The 21,938-nt window shown below is 39.5% G+C and overlaps 1 protein-coding gene across 1 annotated transcript in view; it reads left to right on the forward strand.

Annotated features, from left to right (window-relative positions):
* The window catches only part of LOC124615589 (beta-hexosaminidase subunit beta-like), a 120,885-nt gene extending 99,466 nt beyond the window's left edge, over positions 1–21,419 (forward strand). Inside the window, exons 5-9 of the mRNA XM_047143575.1 lie at positions 2,253–2,368; positions 3,243–3,450; positions 6,063–6,279; positions 11,178–11,348; positions 20,163–21,419. Of these exons, the coding sequence (XP_046999531.1) occupies positions 2,253–2,368; positions 3,243–3,450; positions 6,063–6,279; positions 11,178–11,348; positions 20,163–20,351 (901 nt within the window). The 3' untranslated portion in view covers positions 20,352–21,419. The remainder of the gene's footprint in view (positions 1–2,252; positions 2,369–3,242; positions 3,451–6,062; positions 6,280–11,177; positions 11,349–20,162) is intronic.
* Positions 21,420–21,938: the final 519 nt, after the last annotated feature.

The following is a 21,938-nucleotide window of genomic DNA, read 5'->3' on the forward strand; positions in this document are numbered from 1 at the left end:
TCTCTCTGTTCCACTCCCAAACAGAACGAGGGAAAAATGACTGCCTATATGCCTCTGTACGAGCCCTAATCTCTCTTATCTTATCTTTGTGGTCTTTCTGCGAAATATAAGTTGGCGGCAGTAAAATTGTACTGCAGTCAGCCTCAAATGCTGGTTCTCTAAATCTCCTCGGTAGCGATTCATGAAAAGAACGCCTCCTTTCCTCCAGAGACTCCCACCCGAGTTCCTGAAGCATTTCCGCAACACTCATGTGATGATCAAACCTACCAGTAACAAATCTAGCAGCCCACCTCTGAATTGCTTCTATGTCCTCCCCGAATCTCACCTGATAGGGATCCCAAACACTCAAGCAGTACTCAAGAATAGGTCATATTAGTGTTTTATAAGCGGTCTCCTTTACAGATGAACCACATCTTCCCAAAATTCTACCAATGAACCGAAGACGACTATCCGCCTTTCCCACAACTGCCATTACATGCTTGTCCCACTTCAAATCGCTCTGCAATGTTACGCCCAAATATTTGCTCGATGTGATTGTGTCAAGCGCTACACTACTAATGGAGTATTCAAACATTACAGGATTCTTTTTCCTATTCATCTGCATTAATTTACATTGATCTATATTTAGAGTTAGCTGCCATTCTTTACACCAATCACAAATCCTGTCCAAGTCAAACACTGACGACACTTTGCTGCTCTTCAGGTGTCATTATGTTATGTGAACGCTGTGAAGTCCTCACACATACTGCTGTGTCATATAGATGGAAAACACATCTGCCTGGTTCTCTCCTGTGTCATCTGCCCACACACAAGCACAACAACTCCGGGCATTATTCACATCCTGAGATATCTCACTACATTATTGTAAAGCGGAATATGCAAATGCCAGCCAGTTTGGTTGTTATGACCTTTCGTATCTTTTCATTTGAACACTCTTCATGAAATCTCTAAACAGTCAAAAATCTGGGATGGAATATTGTTACAAATTAGAAAGACTGCTGCTTACCACAAATGAGGCAATGAGGAGCGAACAGACACTGCCACTATCATTGGGAACTGTGGTCCTATTGTGATGGTAGTGATCTTGGCTGGGGAAGGTAGTGGAGGTATAGAAGAGATGTGGGACAAGGAGGGGGAGGTAGTAGGCTGGGGGTGGAGGAAGATACTGTAGTGGTGCCAGTGGGGTGTACAGCGGTGTGGTGGGGGAAGGATGGTTAACTGATAGCTACAGAAGTGGGAGACTATGCTGGATGGGAAAAAGAAAGAGAAGCAGAAAAAGGGAAAGGGCTATGCCTATGAGCTGGCAGGGATGGAAGGCCTATGAGAGGCTGGAGTGGGGATAGGAAATGGGATAGAGGTAGACAGAGGACAGGGACTAGCAACAGTTGAGACTGGGGGTTAAAACAGTTCTGCTGTGAAATCTGGACAAAAGAAGATGCTACCCACATATGGTTGATCTGTTATTTTTGATATATCATTGAATATTGTAGTCACATCTGGGCACTGAATTTTAATCCATATTGTGAGTATATTGTTAATGATAAATGGTTCACATTTGGGGAGCCAATGGATGTTGCACGAAAGGAGTAACTGCCAGAAAGGAATTTTTGAAATAGTGGTTCTTCTGGTGGACTAGGTTCATTTTAAGTGGTGGTCACTGTTCAGCAGTGCATTTGTTGTTTTGACAGAGAATTGGTTCAAATAAGCTCTTATAGGTCAGCCGACAGAATTCTCCACAACATAGTTTTATCTGCTAGGAACTCGTGCCAAATGTGAAGAGGCATTTTGACTGCTTCCAAGAGATCATTGATTGCTGCTGAAGGCATCACACTGATGAAGGTTTTAATGCAGTTGTATTGCATTTTGTCTAATTTGGTTGGTGCCAATTTGATAAATCTGTGTTAAAAATTCACACTGTAATCTAATTCAGACTGCACAAACAGCTAATAAAAGACATGAGCTGTTAGAGAATGTGAAACCTTCCAAACATGGACCAGTGCACAGAGAACATTTATTGCCTGAAATATTTATGCTATCATATCTAAATATTATATAAAGTAGTTTTCAAGATTAAAAAATTGTCTACAGTAAAGAATTTGGTCATAAGCCAAGATTCTGTGTTTTGTTTTTAGTTTTGCTTGATTAACTGGTGCTTAATGTTATTTTTTTTATTTAAATTAACATATTTCAACTCATTGTTGGTTGATATTCTTTACTTGCTTTAAATGAAAACTTCTCCTAATCTTTTTCAGTGAAAAAGGTTCTTATGACCCTGAGAGATTTGTATACAGTCCTGCTGATGTTGCTGAAGTAATTGAGTATGCACGTGTTAGAGGAATAAGAGTTGTTCCAGAATTTGATACTCCAGGTATGTAATTAAAAATGCTTATACTGTTTCGTAATTAGTTTATTGAAATATGATTTATAGTATTACATCTTCTATAATACTACCTATTCTAAACCTTTGTATTGCTTATTAATTTTACAGTTAGATACATTTCATGAAGGAAAAATCTCTTTGTGAGAGAGCAAATGATGTATATAATATGCTATCACTATACAGTGTTCCATATTTGTATAATCACTACTAAACTCTGACCCTCAAGTATCCAGCATTGGTATAAATTGTGAATTCTCCACTTACCTGTGTGCTGTTATTGATTACATTTCAGATTTCACATATTGCTTCCTTCATTGTCTTATTTCATGCATTCCAAAAGTTAATCTTCCACAAAGTAACAGATGTCTTGAAAAGTCCCCAGTTTGAGTCTTTTTCCTCTACAGCCAGTGGAGCTCAAAATTTGACATGATCCAGTGATTTCCATTATTTAGAAAAAGAACTGTGAATGCTACATTTGACACTAATGTTTGCCCCACAAAGATGCATACCAGCATAGTTAGCTAGCACATTCGGAGACATTTTAAACAACTAGAACCAATCTGTATTAAATGGTTTTAACACACATCAAACACAAGTGATATAAATATATCTTTGTAAATTTGCCATTGTAACAGGACTGGTTTAGTTTAGTCCATCTGGGTGACCTTATTGCAGTTATTGACATTTAGTCTTTAATTTGTTGTTGTTCTTGTACAAGAGGGGCCCACAATGATACAGCAAATACCTTGTTTAACCAAAAGAACACCCCTTAGTCTGTCAGAGATATGAAATATTACTAAGTTGCTGCTTATGGAGATTAAATTTAATCATAAAGTGACCATATTTATATATCATTCTTCAGGACACACAAGATCATGGGGAGAAGCTTATCCTGATCTGCTGACACCGTGTTACAATGCAACTGGTTCTCCAGATGGCACATATGGACCAATTGACCCCACAAAGAACTTTACATATGAATTTCTTCAGACATTATTTGAAGAAATTGTAAATGTTTTCCCTGATGAGTACTTTCATCTTGGTGGCGACGAAGTAGGATTTGAATGTTGGTAAGTACAGAATGAACCATGCTCCATGATGATTAATTTTAGGCTAAGACAAAATATGTGAAGACTTTTAGAAAAGTATCTGAGCTTAAATTTTCCTTGCATAGTAATGGCTTTCCTTAGTGGAGGAGGTCAGTTGTAAATTTTTGTCCTGTCATTGGCTGCAACATTGTTTGTTTGGTAGCAGTTGAGACACCCACTGCATTCACTGAAGTCCTGGTTCATTCCAGATGCGTAAATGTGTTCAGCAAAGATGCTGCAGCAAGTTTTATCAAAAGTTTCACAATCTTCAAAGTAAGTCAATTTTGTAGATGTTTGCAGATGTCACATAGACATAAAAATAAGAATGGTTCAAACAGTTCCTAAGTTGGTGGAGATCACTGCAGAGTGATCAGCATTCTAAGAGGCCATAGATATTCATAGTATAGCTGTTGCTGATAGGATGTGAAATCTGATATAAGAGTTTGTTGGATGATTGTGTGGAATGTTGCTGACGAGTTACAGATTATTCTGTTTTTCCAGGAGGTGGTAACTGATTTTAACCATAATATGCCATAGATCCTTGAACAAAAAAACATCAATTCTGATTGATGTCGATCTGTTGTAGAACACATTATGAGCTCAAATGTTATGAGTTATCTTCAACTTACATGACCACCTCTGTACCATATATGGATTTCGAAAACATGTCTCGTGCAAAACTCAACTTGCACTGTTCTCTCGTGACATTTTGGAAGTAGTTTGCAATATTCATTGACTTCTTAAAAGTGTTTGACACTTTAATACACAAACATTTATTAATGTATGTATGATCATATGGGATATAAGAAAAAGATGAGTGGTTTGAGAATTTCATGGTAAGGAAGACATAGCATGTTTTATCTTGGACCGAGAACCAATGACAGAAGTAGAAGTAACTTCAAGCGAGACCCAAGGAGACCTCATGGCTCATATCCCTGTAATAGATGCAAGACCTGTCCCATGCATCCTCCTACCACCACCTACTCCAGTCCGGTCACTAACATAATCTATCCCATCAAAGGCAGGGCTACCTGTGAAACCAGTCATGTGATTTACAAGCTAAGTTGCAACCTCTGTGCTGCATTCTATGTAGGCATGACAACCAACAAGCTGTCTGTCCGCATGAACGGCCACCAATAAACTGTGGCAAAGAAACAAGTGGACCACCCTGTTGCTGAACATGCTGCCAAACATGATATCCCTCATCTTAATGACTGCTTTGCAGCCTGTGCCATATGGATCCTTCCTACCAACACCAGCTTTTCTGAATTGCACAGGTGGGAACTTTCCCTGCAATACATCCTACGTTTCCGTAACCCTCCTGGCATCATCCTTCATTAGTCACTGTCCTCACCCATCCAGCCCCTCCCTGTTCCCATTCCAGCACTACACAGCCGTAATTTCACCGCCACACCCAGTCTTTTAATTTCTTTTATTTCTCTCCTTTCCGCTACTTATCCCTCCCCCCTCCGCACCTTCTCTCCTGCCCTCCATCTAAACTGCAACACTTGACTGTCCGCCACTCCCACCATACTATCCCTCCCCCTCCCCACCCCAGCCTCCTCCTTACCTCCACCCAGTCGCCACTTCCATCATGCACTGGTGCTGCTGTTAGCAGTGTGGTCTCAGCTCTCTGAGACTGCAGACGTGTGTGTGTGTGTGTGTGTGTGTGTGTGTGTGTGTGTGTGTGTGTCTAGTGCTGACAAAGGCCTTAATGGCTGAAAGCTTTAATTGTGTGAATCCTTTTATTGTGCCTATCGCGACTCAACTTCTCCGCTATATGGTGAGTAGCAACTTTCCTTCTCTGGTATTGTTACAGTCCACCCTGGATTTTCCATTGTTTGATTTCTCTGCCAAACAGTTACTTGTATAGTACCATATCGAAATTTGTCTCTTTCCTGGAATATTATTGTGTATCTTCAATCTCTTCGATTTAACGTCAGATCTCGTGCAACAGAATTCTGTGATAAACATTTGGATTGGATTTCTTTCCAAAGCTTGTTGTGTGTCAGACTACAAATCCAAAAGTTGTGGATTTAGACCTCAGTCAGACTGGGTATGTTTTCTGTCACCTATAATTCCTTTTACCTCTGGTAATGATTTGTATATGTAGAAAATGCCAAGTTGCATCATAGCTTGGAGTTTGTTCTGCTGTAGTTCCTCCTATTGGTGACTTTAAAAGTGAGAGAAATGTGGAGAAACACCATTGCCAATAGGAATGTGTTTTAGTAAATCACTGTAGTGCTTAATCTGAACATTGAGGACAGCATTAGTTTTAATAATTCTTTTATGCTTGTTAGAACATACTATAAAATATAAGTAAAATACAAAACACTCTAATGGTTTTACAATCTGTATTTCATTATTATTTGGACTATATTATATTTATAAATTCTTTGAAATGAAATAAATGTTAGAATTATATTAGGATAGATAAAAAGTACACACTAATCAATACCCACAGATAGCTTCTGTAAATATATCAGATTATACAAGATTCTTATCATTCGTAATTAATTATTTCAATATTGTATCATTGATATTTTGTGTAGTAATGCCAGTCAGATACTTTTCATTTCTGCAAAATGTTTCAGGGAAAGCAACCAAGATATTCTGGACTTTATGAGTGAGCATAATATTACAGAAAGCAAAGATCTAGAAAGTTATTATATTCAGAAGATTGTTGACATTGCATCAAATCTTAATTCAAAGTCCATAGTGTGGCAGGAGGTCTTTGATAATGAAGTTAGACTTAGTGCTGACACTGTTGTCCACATTTGGACAGGTGACCGAAATGAAGAATTGGATTCTGTAAGTAATATTTCATCTTACGTGTGATTTCAATCTGCAGCTAGAATTTTATGCAAGCATAAAAGAAACACAAGGTTAAACAGTTTGAACTTACAGTTCAAAGCAGATCATTTTTATGGTATGAAGTTTCCATTCTGTTAGGTCTACAAGAGACAGACGTAGTGAAATGAGTAAGTTGTGTTACAGAAGTAATATTTAATCAGAGAATGGTCTTAATTTTAAAATAGTGTTGTACTTTCATGTGGTATGGAGTTAATAACATACATTTGTTCTGCGTAAAAAAATTATTGATAATTAGTAAAATGAGTGTGAAATGTACTTTATTTTCAAAGTACAATTAGAACAAAAAACTAAGAAGTATTTTAATTTTGAGGCTTCAGATTTCTATATTACTGAGATTTCAATTACAAAGAATAATCAGACAGAGCAGAAAGATGACTGAGATCTGTAATTATTTGTCCTTGATTCTTCTCACAAACAAAGGCTTATCAATACAAATTACTACCAAAACATATGGTTGTGGAAGGCACAGGCAATAATCCTTTAATATTCATTCATACATTCATTCTGTCTGTCTGTCTGTCTATTCCATAGACACCAACCTTTGGGGATGTGGTATGATCTAGGTAGACATTAAGAAAGGGAAGCAATAATAATAATAATAATAATAATAGTAATAATAATAATATGAAAAGGACAGATTGCTATTCACCACACAGAGAAGGCATTGGGTTCCAGGCAGGCACAGTAAAAAAGAATTCTAGAAAGATTTCAGCTTTTGGGCAAAGTCCCTCTTCAGAAGTAGAAAACCCTCACACATTCCAACAACAACAAGACTAAAACAAACACACACACACACACACACACACACACACACACACACACACACACACAGACAAACATTGTCTCCTGATGCTAAGGCTTAATCTAGAGCATTTTTCTCTTGTAAATTTTCAGTTACATACAGTTCTGAATGTGTCTTTCTTTCCGCCCTTTTTTGTGACAGTTTGACTACAGTTAGTCTCAAGTTGTCAGTTGAATACACCTTTAAGAATGCAGTTTCTTTAGTAAACAAATCATCTCACTAACAAAAATTCCACCTAATGCTGCTGATTTTTTGCTTGTGAGCCTATCAGTAATCTGCAGAATGTTACCTGGGTCTACTACAGGAAGTGCATAAAGCAGATTTTTCGGGAGATACAGTGTAAACCTACTTTTATGTTCTCATATTTGATTTGATTTGATTTTGACACGGAAGCTAAAACAGCTTTGGTCTAACTCGCAACTGCCCACACGGAAACTGAGTTTATTGTGTGGCATCTCTCCTTGTATATCTAGTAAAGCCAACCAATGCCCTTAAATAGTGCAAGGAGTCCCTTTACCAGTTTTTTGTTAGACACAATTTCTACAGGTCTAGTTGTCCCAAAGGATCTGTATCTTTTGCTCTCCAATGCCATGCATTCGCAGATTAGGTGTGATAGTTTCTTCACCCTCATCACAGATCCTACATTTAGGATCTTCTTCCATTATACCCATTGTGTGTAGGTGTTTCTTGAAATTACCATGGCCGGCAATCAGTTCAGTGATGAGTTTAATCTCTTTCCTGTTCAATCCCAGGATTACAGAGCTTCTTTTAAAACATGGCTTAGGCATCATTACCTTACCATGTTTTTGTTTATGGACCTTGGTCCAATATTCTACGTGCTGTTTCCTAAGCCAGTTCTGTAGTTCTAGTTTGATCGTAGCCTTGGTGATGTCAGGATATGTTCCGGTCCAATAAATGGAGTCGTTGCCCCCAACCTGGCCAATCTGTCAGCTTGTTCATTGCCACAGATCCCTGAGTGGCCAGAGACCCACACTAAGTTTACCTTATTGCTTCCCCCTAGCCCCACCAGAGCCCTGTGGCATTCTGCAACAATCTTAGATCTTGTTGCAGGAGCTGCCAGTGATTTCAGGGCTGCCTGGCTGTCTGAGCTTGGAATACCAAGGTCAGTTTTCCTAGAGAGATGATGCCCTCTAGTCTTGGCTGAACCCCATACACCCCTGCTCCAATGCCTTGGTCTGATTTCGACCCAACGGTGAACCAAACAATGTCCCCCGTACAGTGTCGAACTGTTTTTTCCCATTGCTCCCTGCTTCCAATTAGTATATTGTAAGGCTTGTTGAAGCAGTTGGGCGTTATTATGTAGTCGGCCGGCATTTCCCCAGCCATTCCTATATTTACTTCACTCACTATCTTAGTGTGTGATCCTGGATATCCCCATGAGATCCAGTTTTTACCAGTTTTGAGTCTGTATGCCCCAGCTGCTGCCTCCATCTTGACCCAAAGGTGTAGTGGAGGCATGTCCTGCCCGCATGGCTTTCATCCCAGCAGTTGGTGAGCTGCTAATTCCACCTGTTATGGCTAAGCAGGCCAGTCTCCACACCTGAGCAAGCTCCTTAGCTGCAACTTGCTGTTCTACCCTCTTCCACCACACTATGTTTCCATAGGGGATCCTAGGTCTAACCACCGTGGTGTATATCCAGTACATACTCTCACCTCTGGGGCTTAGGCCCCAGTTTTTACCACAAGCCCTTCTGGTACTCACTAGAGTACCTTTCACCTTGGAGTAGGTGCTCTTAATGTGAGGGGTCTATGTTAGTTTCTCATCTAAGGTTACCCTAGATATTTCACTATCCTCTTCACAGGTGGAGTTTCATCGAAGAGCTTTAGATTCCAACTTGAGTGTTGGATATTCCTCTTCATGAATGGCACCACAATAGTCTTCTTAGGATTACCCTTAGATCCTGTTTAATGCACCAGTCTTTTACAATGTCCAATGTGCCTTGTGCCATGTTTCTAACTGTGTAAGTAAATTTGTGAAGTATTACTGTGACACGGTCATCTGCATATCCTTGACGAAAACATTGGCTGGAATTTAGTTCCTTAATGAGTTTGTTCACTACTAGATTCCACAATAAAGGGGACAGAACTCCTCCTTGTGGGCAAACTCTAGTGGTGTTTATTTCCATCTTTTCATTCATCATGGTAGCCTCTACCTTCCTTCCCCTAAGCATGGCCCTGGTCGACCTACATATAGTGGTTCCTAGGTCATGCACCTCGGCTGCCTTTACCATGGAATCGAAGGTTGTGTTACTGAAGGCCCTCTAGATTTCCAGGAGGATGCAGAGGCCTGTTCCTTGGAAGTGAAGTGCGTTCTCCACTTCTCCACCCTCCCAATGAGTTGGTGGAGAGCTTTCCCATATTTAATATTTTCTCACTGTTTAAGACTTTATCACTTCTGTCAAAATACCTATGCCTATAGTGTTAATTCACACCCAATTTTGCATCAACATATAATTTTCCCAAGATTTACGCATTATGAAAAAATGTTGTCGGAGAAAAAACTGGCTTAAAATGATGCTGGAATGGCGTTGGCCATCAAGTAGTGTTTACAAACGCTACATGGTTAAGTTTTTGAGCCCCGCGGCACTCCACTCAGTGCATTTGAACCAGTAAATGGGTAAAAGTTGGAACAATTTGTGCCATATCTCCTGCCGATTCCAAGCTCTACTTGGTGACTGATGGGAGTATAAGTAGGTTCACTAAAAATCATGACCAATCACAAACATTGCCTATTTTGCATCTTTCATTGTTTGGCCACTTGCTGCGCTATTTCACACCTTCACTCACTTTCTGTTGCTCAATTGTTTTTGGCTTAAACACAGCACCAGTTACATTTTTTCATATTGAGCAAAAGGTGTTTCAAGAATTTATTCTCGTTGCCAAGTGCAGTATTTATGTATGTATTTTTGTGATGTTATACAAACAGTGTGAGTGATAGTTCACATGTGTGGTTTTCTGCATAACTCAGGAGGCACAGTACTTGCTAGCCTCAAAAAGATGACTACAGTGCAAGAGATGCAGAACAACACATGTGCAAACACCACACAAAGTACTTATGCAAATATTTGCACTTGACAATGAGAAAAAATTCTGAAAACATATTGTGCTATGCATGGAAAAATATGTAACTGTTGCAGTGTTTCATTATTTAAATAATGAATGACAGCTGCAGGCTTTCCAATGACATTGGTTATGATGTATAAAATTGAGTCAGATGTTTCTAATTCCCAGACAGTTGCCAGTTCCAGTGACATCAGCAGTTTTTATTACACAATAAACCTCTATCAGCTAATAAAAAAGTTTCTGACTAGTATTTTGATGCCTATTATGTACAGATATCATTCATAAAGTGTAAAAATGCAAAGGGTAACCTATACATCACTTTTATAGCTTAAAACGTTATTTCCCTCATTTTACATTTTCACGCATCTTACACCATTTTTATGAAATACTTGAAAAGTGTAAAAGTAGGGTTTCCCTGCACATATATAAAAATAGATGGCACCATATGAATGCTACCAGAACTTCTAGGAACGTGTCTCACATATTGTTCATCTCAGTGCATGTAGTTACTGGTTCCAAAAATTCCTGACTTAAACTATGTCTTATTGTAGTGATGTTAAATTTCCTGGCAGAATAAAACTTGTATGCCAGACCAGGACTCATTAAACATTTGTTTTTCCCTTTCTCCTTTAACTGCCCAATTGATTTTCAGATAAATATTTTTCACAGTACATTATGTAGGTCATCTTTTAACACATCAGTAGTTACACATTTCTCAACGTTCTCTTCCATTTTCTCTTTCATGTTTCACGCATTTACATAAAATTCTCAGGCCTTTTTTTTCCGTAAGTTAGTGTGTGACATTCACCTAAGCTGGCAACATATCATTGCCTGTAATTAATTTAAGACATTTTGAAACTATGGATGTTAAACTTGATTAAGAGGTGATGATATTCATTTGTATCAACATGTTCTTTCTTTTTTCTTTTATTTTTTTATGTTTTTTAAGGTAACTGCTGCTGGCCACTACACATTGCTGTCGGAGTGCTGGTATCTGGACCATCTCAGCACTGGTGGAGACTGGCAGAAATATTATGAGTGTGAGCCACTGGATTTCTCTCCATACAATGAATCCCAATATGACTTGGTGATTGGTGGGGAGGCTGCAATGTGGGCAGAAGTAAGTAAACTTCAGCTGTGGTATTCACAGGAATTCTTCTAGACTTTCTCAGTCACATAATTATCAAAGCAAACAGTTTCATGACATGTACAATGTAAAATGTAGCATCCATATATAATTTTTCTTATGTCAGTAAATTGACAATGACGTGCAAAGAAATCTTTACATAGAGTGGTGCAAGAAACATTTCAAAGAAATACATCCGTTGAAACTTCCTGGATAGTGTGCTGGGCCAGACTTTAATCCATATACTTACATACAATGGAGCCATCCAAGCAAGCCTTGTAGCCTAAATCAAAGCTTCCCTGCAAAAAATGAATTTGTTGTGACAGTTCTCATGAGTGTTTGGGAAACTTACACCAGTATTTCCCACACATTCTTTCTCCCAGTCTAGTACATCACGTTTTTAGTTACATCAAAGAACAGAAAATCTGGGGAGAGAAAAAAAAAAAAAAACAAGATACACTGGACTTCCGGGAATCCGGCCCTCAGTAGTCCAGCCTCTCAGTAGTGTGGCGCACATCCAAAAACAAGTGCACAATGAATTATCATGCACAACAATGCTTAGTTAAACAATGCTTTATATACTGTATTTGAAATTGTAGCTTTCTCTACAGTTTGGAATCGTGTCTTCTAAAAGGAAACACGTTACGCTAGACCTCAAGCAGAAACCCGAAATTTTAGATAAATCAAGGTTCTTCACAGAAAGCCATTGCTGTTGAGTTCAGTGTTGGATGAGCAACTATTTATGACATCAAAAAGAGAGAAGATATTATTCGACAGTACTCAACACAAATGGACAGTGAGTTGGGAAAATGGAAGGTTATGCGAAAGAGTGAGAATGAAGAACTGGACGTAGCTGTTCATAGATGGTTCATACAACACACAGTAAAGGAATTCCAGTCAGTGGCCTGATTATAAATGAAAAAGCAGCCACATTTAACAAACAACAATTGACAATCCTCCCAGTTATCCTTCAGGTGTTTCTCCAAGGTTCGATGGTATACAAGCACCCTTTCTCCCACCCAGTATGACAGCCCTAATTCAGCCCATGGACCAGGGAATTTTCTAATCAGTTGAACATCATTATTGACATTCACTTCTCGTTGTCTTGCTGAATGAAAGTGAAAACTACTCTATCGAGACTATGCTGAAGGTGTGGAAAGCAATTAACATACATGATGTTGTTTTCCAAGCAGCTGAAGCATGGGATAAAGTGGAGAGTGCTACCATAATGAAGGGCTGGAGCAAATTGTGGCCATCCATCGATGCCGAGTTCGATCCAGTAGTGAGTGACACTGCAATGAGCTAGTCAATTCGAAATTATCAATTACTTTGTACACTGACATGTTCCACAACCTTTCAGGAGGATATGCACATGTGTCAAATAGGCTTGGCTGTTTGTCTCTACCTCATGTCAGAGGCATTCACACATAAACTTCGCTTCGGAGCACACACACACATCTGTGATTTAGTCATACAGTAAGCATGGCGGCACAGTATTCGTTTGAAGAATGAGATACAGTTTTTGTTTATGGACTAGTTGACGGTAATGTGCATGAAGCTCAATGGTTGTATGAGGAACGGTAACCACCAAAACGCCACCTACACCCACAAACTTTTACAGCAATTCACCAGTCACTTGGTGAAACAGGCTCATTAGCGGGATATCATGGTGATGCTGGAAGACCTCAAACATGACGGGATGCTGTGTTCACTAGACCTCACGCCACTGGACTTTTTCCTGTGCAGATTCTTCAATGTTCTAGTTCACCCACCCAGATGCGAACCACCTAGAAACGAAGAGGAACTTATGGATCACATTCAACATGCCGCCAATCACATAGAGGCAATGCCAGGAATCTTTGAAAGAGTTCAGCAAAACAGCTTTCGACATTACAAAGTTGGTGTCACGTCAAAGGGTCGCCAGTTTGAGCACCTGCTTTAAGTAAACAATGTCCTGGCTACAAAAAAGGCCCTTTTCAGGGCCTACACAATTTGTAAAAGAGTTTCTGTACACGAACTAATAGCTGTTGATGGATTTGTTCGCGGTACATTTTATCATGAAACTACATTGGATGTGTTGGGACACTGGCAGATTCGCCCCCAGACCCCCAGAATGGAAGGCTGGTGGGCTACCACCGAGTGTGTGGGCCTCCTTGTATACTTCACAATCTCCGGCAGGCAAAGCATTCGCGGTCATGCGTTGTCCAGAGCATCCGACAACAGGGCAATCCCATAGTCAATCGAAGCGTGTGGTGCCAAGTTTCTGTAGTTTAAAAATTGTGCACTGTCGACCAGCACAACTTTAGTAATTTTGGTTCCTACTGGCTTGAGCTATCCAGGGTTAAAATTTCGTGGCACAATTTTTCTCCACCCTGTATGAACTAGGACTTCACTGAACTGATTGCAACAGGCATTGGTATGTTCTGTGGTTTGGGTCTTAAATGTATTTCTCGTGAAGGTACTTTCAAATATCAGTGCTGAAGATATTGACACCAGTTGAGTGTTTGCTTTTTAAAAAAGTAATGATTTTTCTTACTTCCTGTAGCGTTATAGGCACTTTGCCTATCTTCTCTGTAGAATTTGGGAAATGATCTTCCAGTATTTTTAAGGCCTCTTCTAGGGAACCATTGTGTCTTGTTTTCTCAGCAATGCTTAAAAAGTGCTCATTTTTGATGCAGTCTGTTGATTTTCTACTTGTCTACCTTCATTACTGGGAACAATGTTTTGGGGCGTACTGGGACAAGGCACCAGTCTCACTCCTTACCATTTTCCATACTGTTCATTTTTTTACTAGATTTATTAATTTTGGTGCACAGATATAAACTTTTGACTTCTGAATAACTTTACTTAGTATTTTACAGTATTTTTATAGTGATTTAGTTGGTGGTTGTCGTCTGAATTTTTTGTGGTGATGTGCAGCTCTTGTTTCTTTTTGTATGAAATCTTAATACCGGTGATTATCCAGGAGTTATTGGTATGTTCTATGGTTTGGGTCTTAAATGTATTTCTCGTGAAGGTACTTTCAAATATCAGTGCTGCTTCATTACTGAAAACATTGTACTTTGAATTCACATTTTCTAAATTATACACAGGTATCTAGTCTGTGGCTTGGAGGTGTGATTTAAAAGTCTGAATGCTTTCATCATTAATTGTCCTAGCTATTTACCAATTGGGGCCACTATCATTCTCATAGATACTTGTCCATCATGGTCAGAGAGACCATTCAAGGCTTGACTGTTAGTTGTATCGCCTATTTTGGTCTGGTGTATAGATATATTATCAGTCGGTGTGCTTGTACATAAAGTTATTCCAGTAGGGAAGCTAACTACAGAAGCAAGATAATATGTGGACATCAGATTTTCTAGGTCTGATCTGTCTCCGAAATTTGTTGGAAAGTTTACATTGAAGTCCCCAAGCACTATTACATCTCTTTTGTGTTTGAATAAGTATATTAAGAGAGCTAACTTCTTCAAAATGAGACTAAAGTTCCCTGAGGGTGTCTGTTCACTGTAACTACTGATTCCCCCAAACTAGTTTTGGTGGCAAATATTGCCATCATCAGTGGGTTCTCTGGTACCGCATTACGCAGTTCTTGAATCTGCGCCAGATGGCATGGACGTCGAAGACACGTAGAGGTCTTTGCACCCTCACGCCGTAAGCCGTGGCCCCACGCGCATCCTGGCCCACGTTTAACATGAGGGCACCACGGTGGAACACATGGTCTCAGCGGCCAATAGCATCATCCTCGATCACTTATTTAAGCACCTGCCTCTCGCTCCACCAGTCAGTCTAACCTTGGTGTCCACCTATCGACATTTCAACTCAGACAGCGTATTTATGTTCTTGTTCCAGGTACGAGTGGACGTGGTTGATTATTTAGGTTCTTGTGACTCTGTTGTTTCTATCTTGTTTTTCATAAAGTCCTTCATTGTTTGTGTCCGTCTGCTCCCGTTTGTGTTGTTGTTCACAGGCCGCTCTTTTCTTCGCGGCAACCCCACGACCGGAACGGTCACGGTTACAACAGGTTCTTTAAATCTAAAACATGCATAAAATAGCATATATACAGTAACACATTATAATATTTTTACTGTTCATTTTTTGAAATATAATTTTCTGTGGATACTTCCATACTACCTTATTTACTGTACATTATGGCATGTTTTTAAGAATTGTTGTCACTTTTCACAGCATATTTTCTGTGTGTTTTCTGTTGCTGTTTTTTTTTCTCAGTGCAACTGTGTGAGCAGCTGTTAGTAAACAAATACAAAGACGTGAACTTAAGTATGTCTGTGTTATACGCTTGGGGTTGCGGTAATGTTGTGGAATATGGTTATGGTGTGTTCTAGGCTGTTACTTAGTTATTCTTGTACTCACATTCATTGGACGGCATGTAGCTGATCCTATCCACAGAAAAACAGAACTTTCGCAATGCGTCCAACGAATGTGAATACACGAATAACTAAGTAACAACCCAGTACACACCAAAACTGTATTCTACAACGCTACTGCAGCCCCAAGTGTATAATACTGACATAAGTAAGTTCACCTATTAGTATTTGTTTACTAACAGCCACCCACACCGTTGCAGATAACATGATGTACACTGAGAAAAAAACGGCAACAGAAAAAGCACAGAAAATATGCTGCTAACAGCGACGACAATTCTTAAAAACTTGCCATAACAATAAGGTTGTATGGAAGTATCCACAGAAAACTATATTTCAAAAAACAAACAGTAAAAATGTAAGAATGTGTTACTGTGTTTGTATAACTGTGCTAATATCTGAATGTTTTATAGCGTTAAAGAAATCACTGATGACAGCAATATTTGTTACCAAAACTGGTTTGCAGGGAATAAATAAGTAAACAGATAAATAAATAAGTAAACAGATAACAAAGTGTTTTGCATCAAGGCAGACTCACAATTCTCATATTTGTTTTTCTATGCAAACATGGACCAAATGGAAGAGTTCCAAGATAAAGTTATTGATTTATTGGAGTTATTCAAAGGCAGTTCTATGGCACACACTTCCAAATGTTGTTCTAAACAATAATTCTGCACATTTTACATGAGGAGTAAGAGTTGGAGGGATAGCAGGGCAAAGAGGAGGGGAAATGTTGTAGCACTGTGTGTGGGATATGGTGTGGGGCATGGCAAGGACAGTGTAGTGGTCTGCTAGATGCAGCATTGGGAGGCCATGTTGAGGGGATGTGAGAGGGGGGGAGGGGGAAGAGAGAAGGGGAAAGGACTCTGCAGATATGCTGGGATGAATCCATATGGCTTGGGCTGTGAAGAAGTCGTTGAAGTCAGTGTTGCATGGCATGCTCAGCAATTAAGTGGTCCAGTTGTCTCTTGGCCACAGTTCGGCTGTGGCCCGTCGTACAGAAAGCTTGTTTGTGTCCATGTACCATGCCACATAGTGGTTTGCAACCAAGTTGGTAGACCAAATGGCTCCTTTCACAGTTATTTCTATCTGTGATGGGGCAGGAAATGCGTTTGATAGAACAGGTAATAGTGGTCACTTGAAACCATCTAGGACTGGATCAGCTGAATTATGTTCTCCACCATGGTTTTTAGTACATCTCATTGTGCTCTGAAATGAGAAATATCCTCATCACTACTCTCTCCACTCCCACAGTGATATTCCACTGCCCACTCAACCTACGCAATATCCTTGTCCATCCCTATTCCACTCCTGTTCCCAACTCCTAGCCCCAAGGACCATACGCCTGAAAAAGATGTCCCATACACCCTCCCATTTCCACCCACTGCAACACTATCGCAGACATTTCCTGCCTCATCAGTTGCTGGGCAACATGCAAATGGAGTCACACAGTGTACCACTGAGTGCCATTCTTTGTGGGCATGACCACTAATGAGCTGTCTGTATGCATGAACGGTCACCGCCAAATTGTGGGTGACAGACATCTGGGCCACCCAGTTGCTGAGCATGGAGCACAACACTATGTGCTTGACTTCAAAGGCTGCTTCACAGCCTCACCATCTGGATTCTTCCCACCGACACACAATGTTCTGAATTGTACAGGTGGGAACTCTCCCCCCATCTTCCTCCTGCCTCATACCCTTTCCTGCTCCCACTCCAATCCAGCCTCTCACACACCTTCTTCTCCATCTCCTTTCCCCATCCCTGCACCCTCATCCCAGCACACCTGCATAGCCTTTTACCATTTGCTGCATCTCCTTCCCCTCACCCTCTTTCCTCCCCCCATCCAACAGTTGCCTATTGTTGCACCTAGCAGCCCATGATCCTATCGTCAACATGCCTCTGGACACTCACACAGGCAGCACTGCAGCATCTTCATCCATCTCCACCCTGCTATCCTTTCCCCTCCTTGCCCCACACCTTTTCTATACCCCCATACCCCCACTACCCAACCTTGCTGCTGAAATGTGTGTGTGTGTGTGTGTGTGTGTGTGTGTGTGTGTGTGTGTGTGTGTGTGTGCGCGCGCGCGTTCATGAGAGTGAGGGAGGGGGGGGGGGGGGGGGGAGAGAGAGAGAGAGAGAGAGAGAGAGAGAGAGAGAGAGATATCTGCCACTCATTTTCTGCGCTGTGTTGAGCAGAAATCTATTCTGAGCTATAGCTATACCATACGAATGACTGTGATGAGTGCCTGTGCAGTTTCCTGTTTATACCATTCTGAGCAAATGGGTAAACCAAAAGAAAGATGGTGAAACCCAGTGCTGGCATAGAGCTAACTCTTTCCAAAGGCTCCAATGATGATGCCAAGGTAAACCCTGCAGCCCAAGACCTTAAGAGTTAGAGCTCACACAAGATAACTTGGCCCGTGAACAGAAACACATTCTTGTTCTCGATGCTGGTCAAATTCACCTCTCTTTTTCCAATGTGGGCAGGCACCTCAGTTGCCTATCGCTTACTGAACTGTGCACTTCATCTGTTACAAGTGAAACACACTCTGTCCAAGTCGTATACACTTCAGGAATGAAGGCGTGCACATGCTGGCTGCACTGCAGTCTATCTGATAAGACTCTAAAGAAACTATTCAGCAAAAAAAAAATATTCTCGTGCATCTCATGGCCTCATTTGTTAGTGTTATAATGTCATGACCGCATACTTGCTGTGATACTTCTATATTAAACGAAGTACTGTTCAAAATTTGAATACTTTGCAATGGAGTCACTATATATTTTGATTTGTTACATGTTAGACCATATACTGCTGCATGCACAATGGACCTAATGTATTGAATTTTTCTTTAGACTTGAGATGAGATCTAAATTAATTGCTAATCTTGAGAAAATGGATTGTAAATGGTGTACTTTCTTCAGATTGTGTGTGCAAGTGAAATATTCATAACATTCCTTATATCTTATAAAGGGTCCAGAATACCAAAAAGAATTTTAGGCAAATGATAGCATGTGGAATGGAGAATATTTTGCATGTATTGCTAACATGCAAAACTTTCTTACCTACTGCAATATACAAGTAACTACAGATTTTTTTTCCAGTGAAATAACATGATTATTTTAAGAGCTTTTTATAGGTGGTGAAATGAGAATTGGTATTGGTTAGTAATAGTGTAAGTGAAGGAATTGTACTTCTATTTTTATACTGAGCGCAAGCTTCTCATAAGCTGTTGACCTTATTCGTCCTCAATTGTTTGATCAATATTAGAAATTTTCAGGATTTTTCACAGTTGCAGCTGCATTAGCATATTATCAAGGTGAAATTGTGTAAACCCTACCACGTTTTGGGAAAAGAAGCGAATTTTAACACACCAACAAGAGAGTGAAAAAAAGATCTGTAAGACAGGTGAAAATAAATTGCTCCTACTGCTGCAATTTCAGTATAATCCCGTAGCCATTTTGTTTTTAATAATAAACTATTGACTTGTCTACTTATTGGTTGTAGTGGCATAATATGTTAACATGGTGGCTTGCAGTCTTGCTAGTTGATGCTCACAAGTTCATGTGATAGGAATTTGTGTGCAGGTTTCAGCTGTGGATCTAAACCTCCCCTACTAAACGGTGCTGAGCACAAGGGAGCTGCTATCACCACTGTTGCTCACTTCCCTACCCCCACCTTCTGCACAGCTGGGACCTAATAATACTGCACACACTCTACCTCTCGTGTGACAGTGTGAGATCATCTCAGACATAAACTCTGTGCCAGTGCCATTATCCAAGATATTAAGGAACAGCTACAACAGTTGTGGGTCAGCTTGCCTCGGACAGGATACAATGGCTTCCACACCCTTCCCAACTGAATCAGTGCTGTCATCCAGGTCAGAAACAGGGGTGGGGTGAGGGGTTGGAATGTCGTACTGATAAGCATGCTGATACTGACAATTTCTTTATAAATTTGACGCAGTTTTGTAGTCAGTGAAATAACATCAGATACCCTCTCAACTTGTGATGTTTAGTTTCGCTCTCTCCTCCCTTCTGGATGCTTTAATCTCCTTGTCAGGCCCTATGCACAATGCTGTTATCAGATTTGCAGTGTATACTACATTAGAAGCAAAGGGAAATTTAGGAAAAGTAAGAATATTAGAATTAAATCTCGAATCATCATATGTATGGCAAGTTGTCATGCTGTGAATGAACCATATTACATGTTCATAAATAATGTCTATCTTTATACTTGCCATGAGCTGCAAATATATAGGAGAGTACACACAATAGCAAAAAATACATTAGTTCAATAATAGCAGCAAGGATTTTATTATTTAACATTATAATTATATTCAAAAAGATTTCGAATAACTAGTCAAAGAGAGAAATTTGGTAATTCTTGCTCTCTCTCATTACTCTTTCTTTCACTTAACAGGTAGTAGATGAAAGCAATGTTGAATCGAGGGTATGGCCTCGTGCTGCGGCGGTGGCTGAAAGATTGTGGTCACCGAGGAGTGCTGTAGATACTGATGATGCAGCTTCACGAATTGAAGAGCACTACTGTCGTCTGCGAAGACGTGGTATAAATGCACAACCCCCAAATGGCCCAGGCTATTGTGCATAGATAGTTAATATCAGTTATTACAAAATGTTGTATAGTTTTCACAAACATTATCACGGTACATAACAGTCAATAAGGAGGGCTGTAAATGTAAAGATAAATAACAAAGGGAGAAACAGTTTTCTTCCTTGAACTGGTATTTAATATTGAAATCAGGCTGTGTGCATTTTTGTGTGCGTTTTAGTTTTTAAGTTTTAAATGCTGTACAGTGTTAAATCTCTCTCATATTGTGTATTCATTGAGAATATGTATTTAGGCTTGAGCTGCCATTAGATTTGAGAAATTGATGTGTCGAAAAAAAAAAAAAAGAAAAAAGTCTTTAGACTTGCAGTTTTCTTTATGATGTGAAATAAGTTTGTTAGACATTATTATTACTGTTCCTGATAGATGTCCTATGGAACATCATTTGTTTGGTAGATGTGCTAGAATTTTTAATTATTTCTACAGAGTGTGAAAGAGAGAACAAAAATATTGTAAGTATTGTCAGTAATGTACTACATTCTGCATAGATCATTGGCTCATATGGTCACTACTCACTAGTCATGTTGCAGACATTTGCCATGGTGTCTCAAATGTATTAAAGAAGTAAAGATAAAAATACTGTGTGTTACTGAGAGAGAGAGAGAGAGAGACAGAGAGAGAGAGAGAGAGAGTGAGTTTGTGAGTGAGTGATCTCCCCAATCCCAATCCCAATGCAGCTGAACCCATCTTTTTATTTTCTACCAGGTAGTAGATCAAAGCAATGTTGAATGGAGGGAATGGCCTCGTGCTGTGGTGGTGTATGTGTACTGGTTATAACTGACCCCAGTTTCCTTGTTTCTGTTTGTTACTTGTAAGCCAGCTCTCTTGTCCTATCTTAATATGTAGCTAGTCTCTACTGTCAGTAAGAGAAGGAATTATTTTAAGAAAATAAAAGTGTAAAAGAAGTTCCTTCAGCAAAAACTGAGTTGCTCAATGAAGATTAAATTATTGCTGTAATTGTTGCTGTGTATTTTTGTAATCATGCAGAACTCATTATCTTTTATTCTCTTGTAACACTGTTGGTAATAAAATTTTCATTTTCAATCTGTATCATGAATAGATTCCTTTTGTATGACGACTGATTATTTTCTTAAAATGCGCAAAACATGGGACTGATTTGGTTAACAGTCTGGCTGAAAGAAATATCTTGCAGGTAATTTTCACAGTTGCTTTCTCTATAATTTTTTCCCACGGTTTAATATGACCTAAATAATTAAAGTATTGTGTAAGGTCTGATTATTATTATTATTATTATTATTATTGGATTTGCAAGATTTAGACTGTAAGCTACATGGTTTCTTAGCTCAGTTCTAAATTTTTCTTGCTATAAATAGTTTTCAGGACCAAATAAGGACTGGTACTAATAGAACCATTATGCTCCTCAGATGAAATAGTGGTTGTGGCAACTGGCCAGGGTCTATAGTGATAAAATTCTTGTACAATATTCATTTTATCACATGCATTATAGTGTGCAGAAATCAATCCTTCTTTTCAGGGAGCTGATGATGGAACCAATTTACTCAGCATCTCAATATTTCAGAGTTTCTTCTTAGCTAGGAAACTATGAAG

Source organism: Schistocerca americana, chromosome 5, assembly GCF_021461395.2.
Source record: "Schistocerca americana isolate TAMUIC-IGC-003095 chromosome 5, iqSchAmer2.1, whole genome shotgun sequence".
NCBI lineage: Eukaryota > Metazoa > Arthropoda > Insecta > Orthoptera > Acrididae > Schistocerca > Schistocerca americana.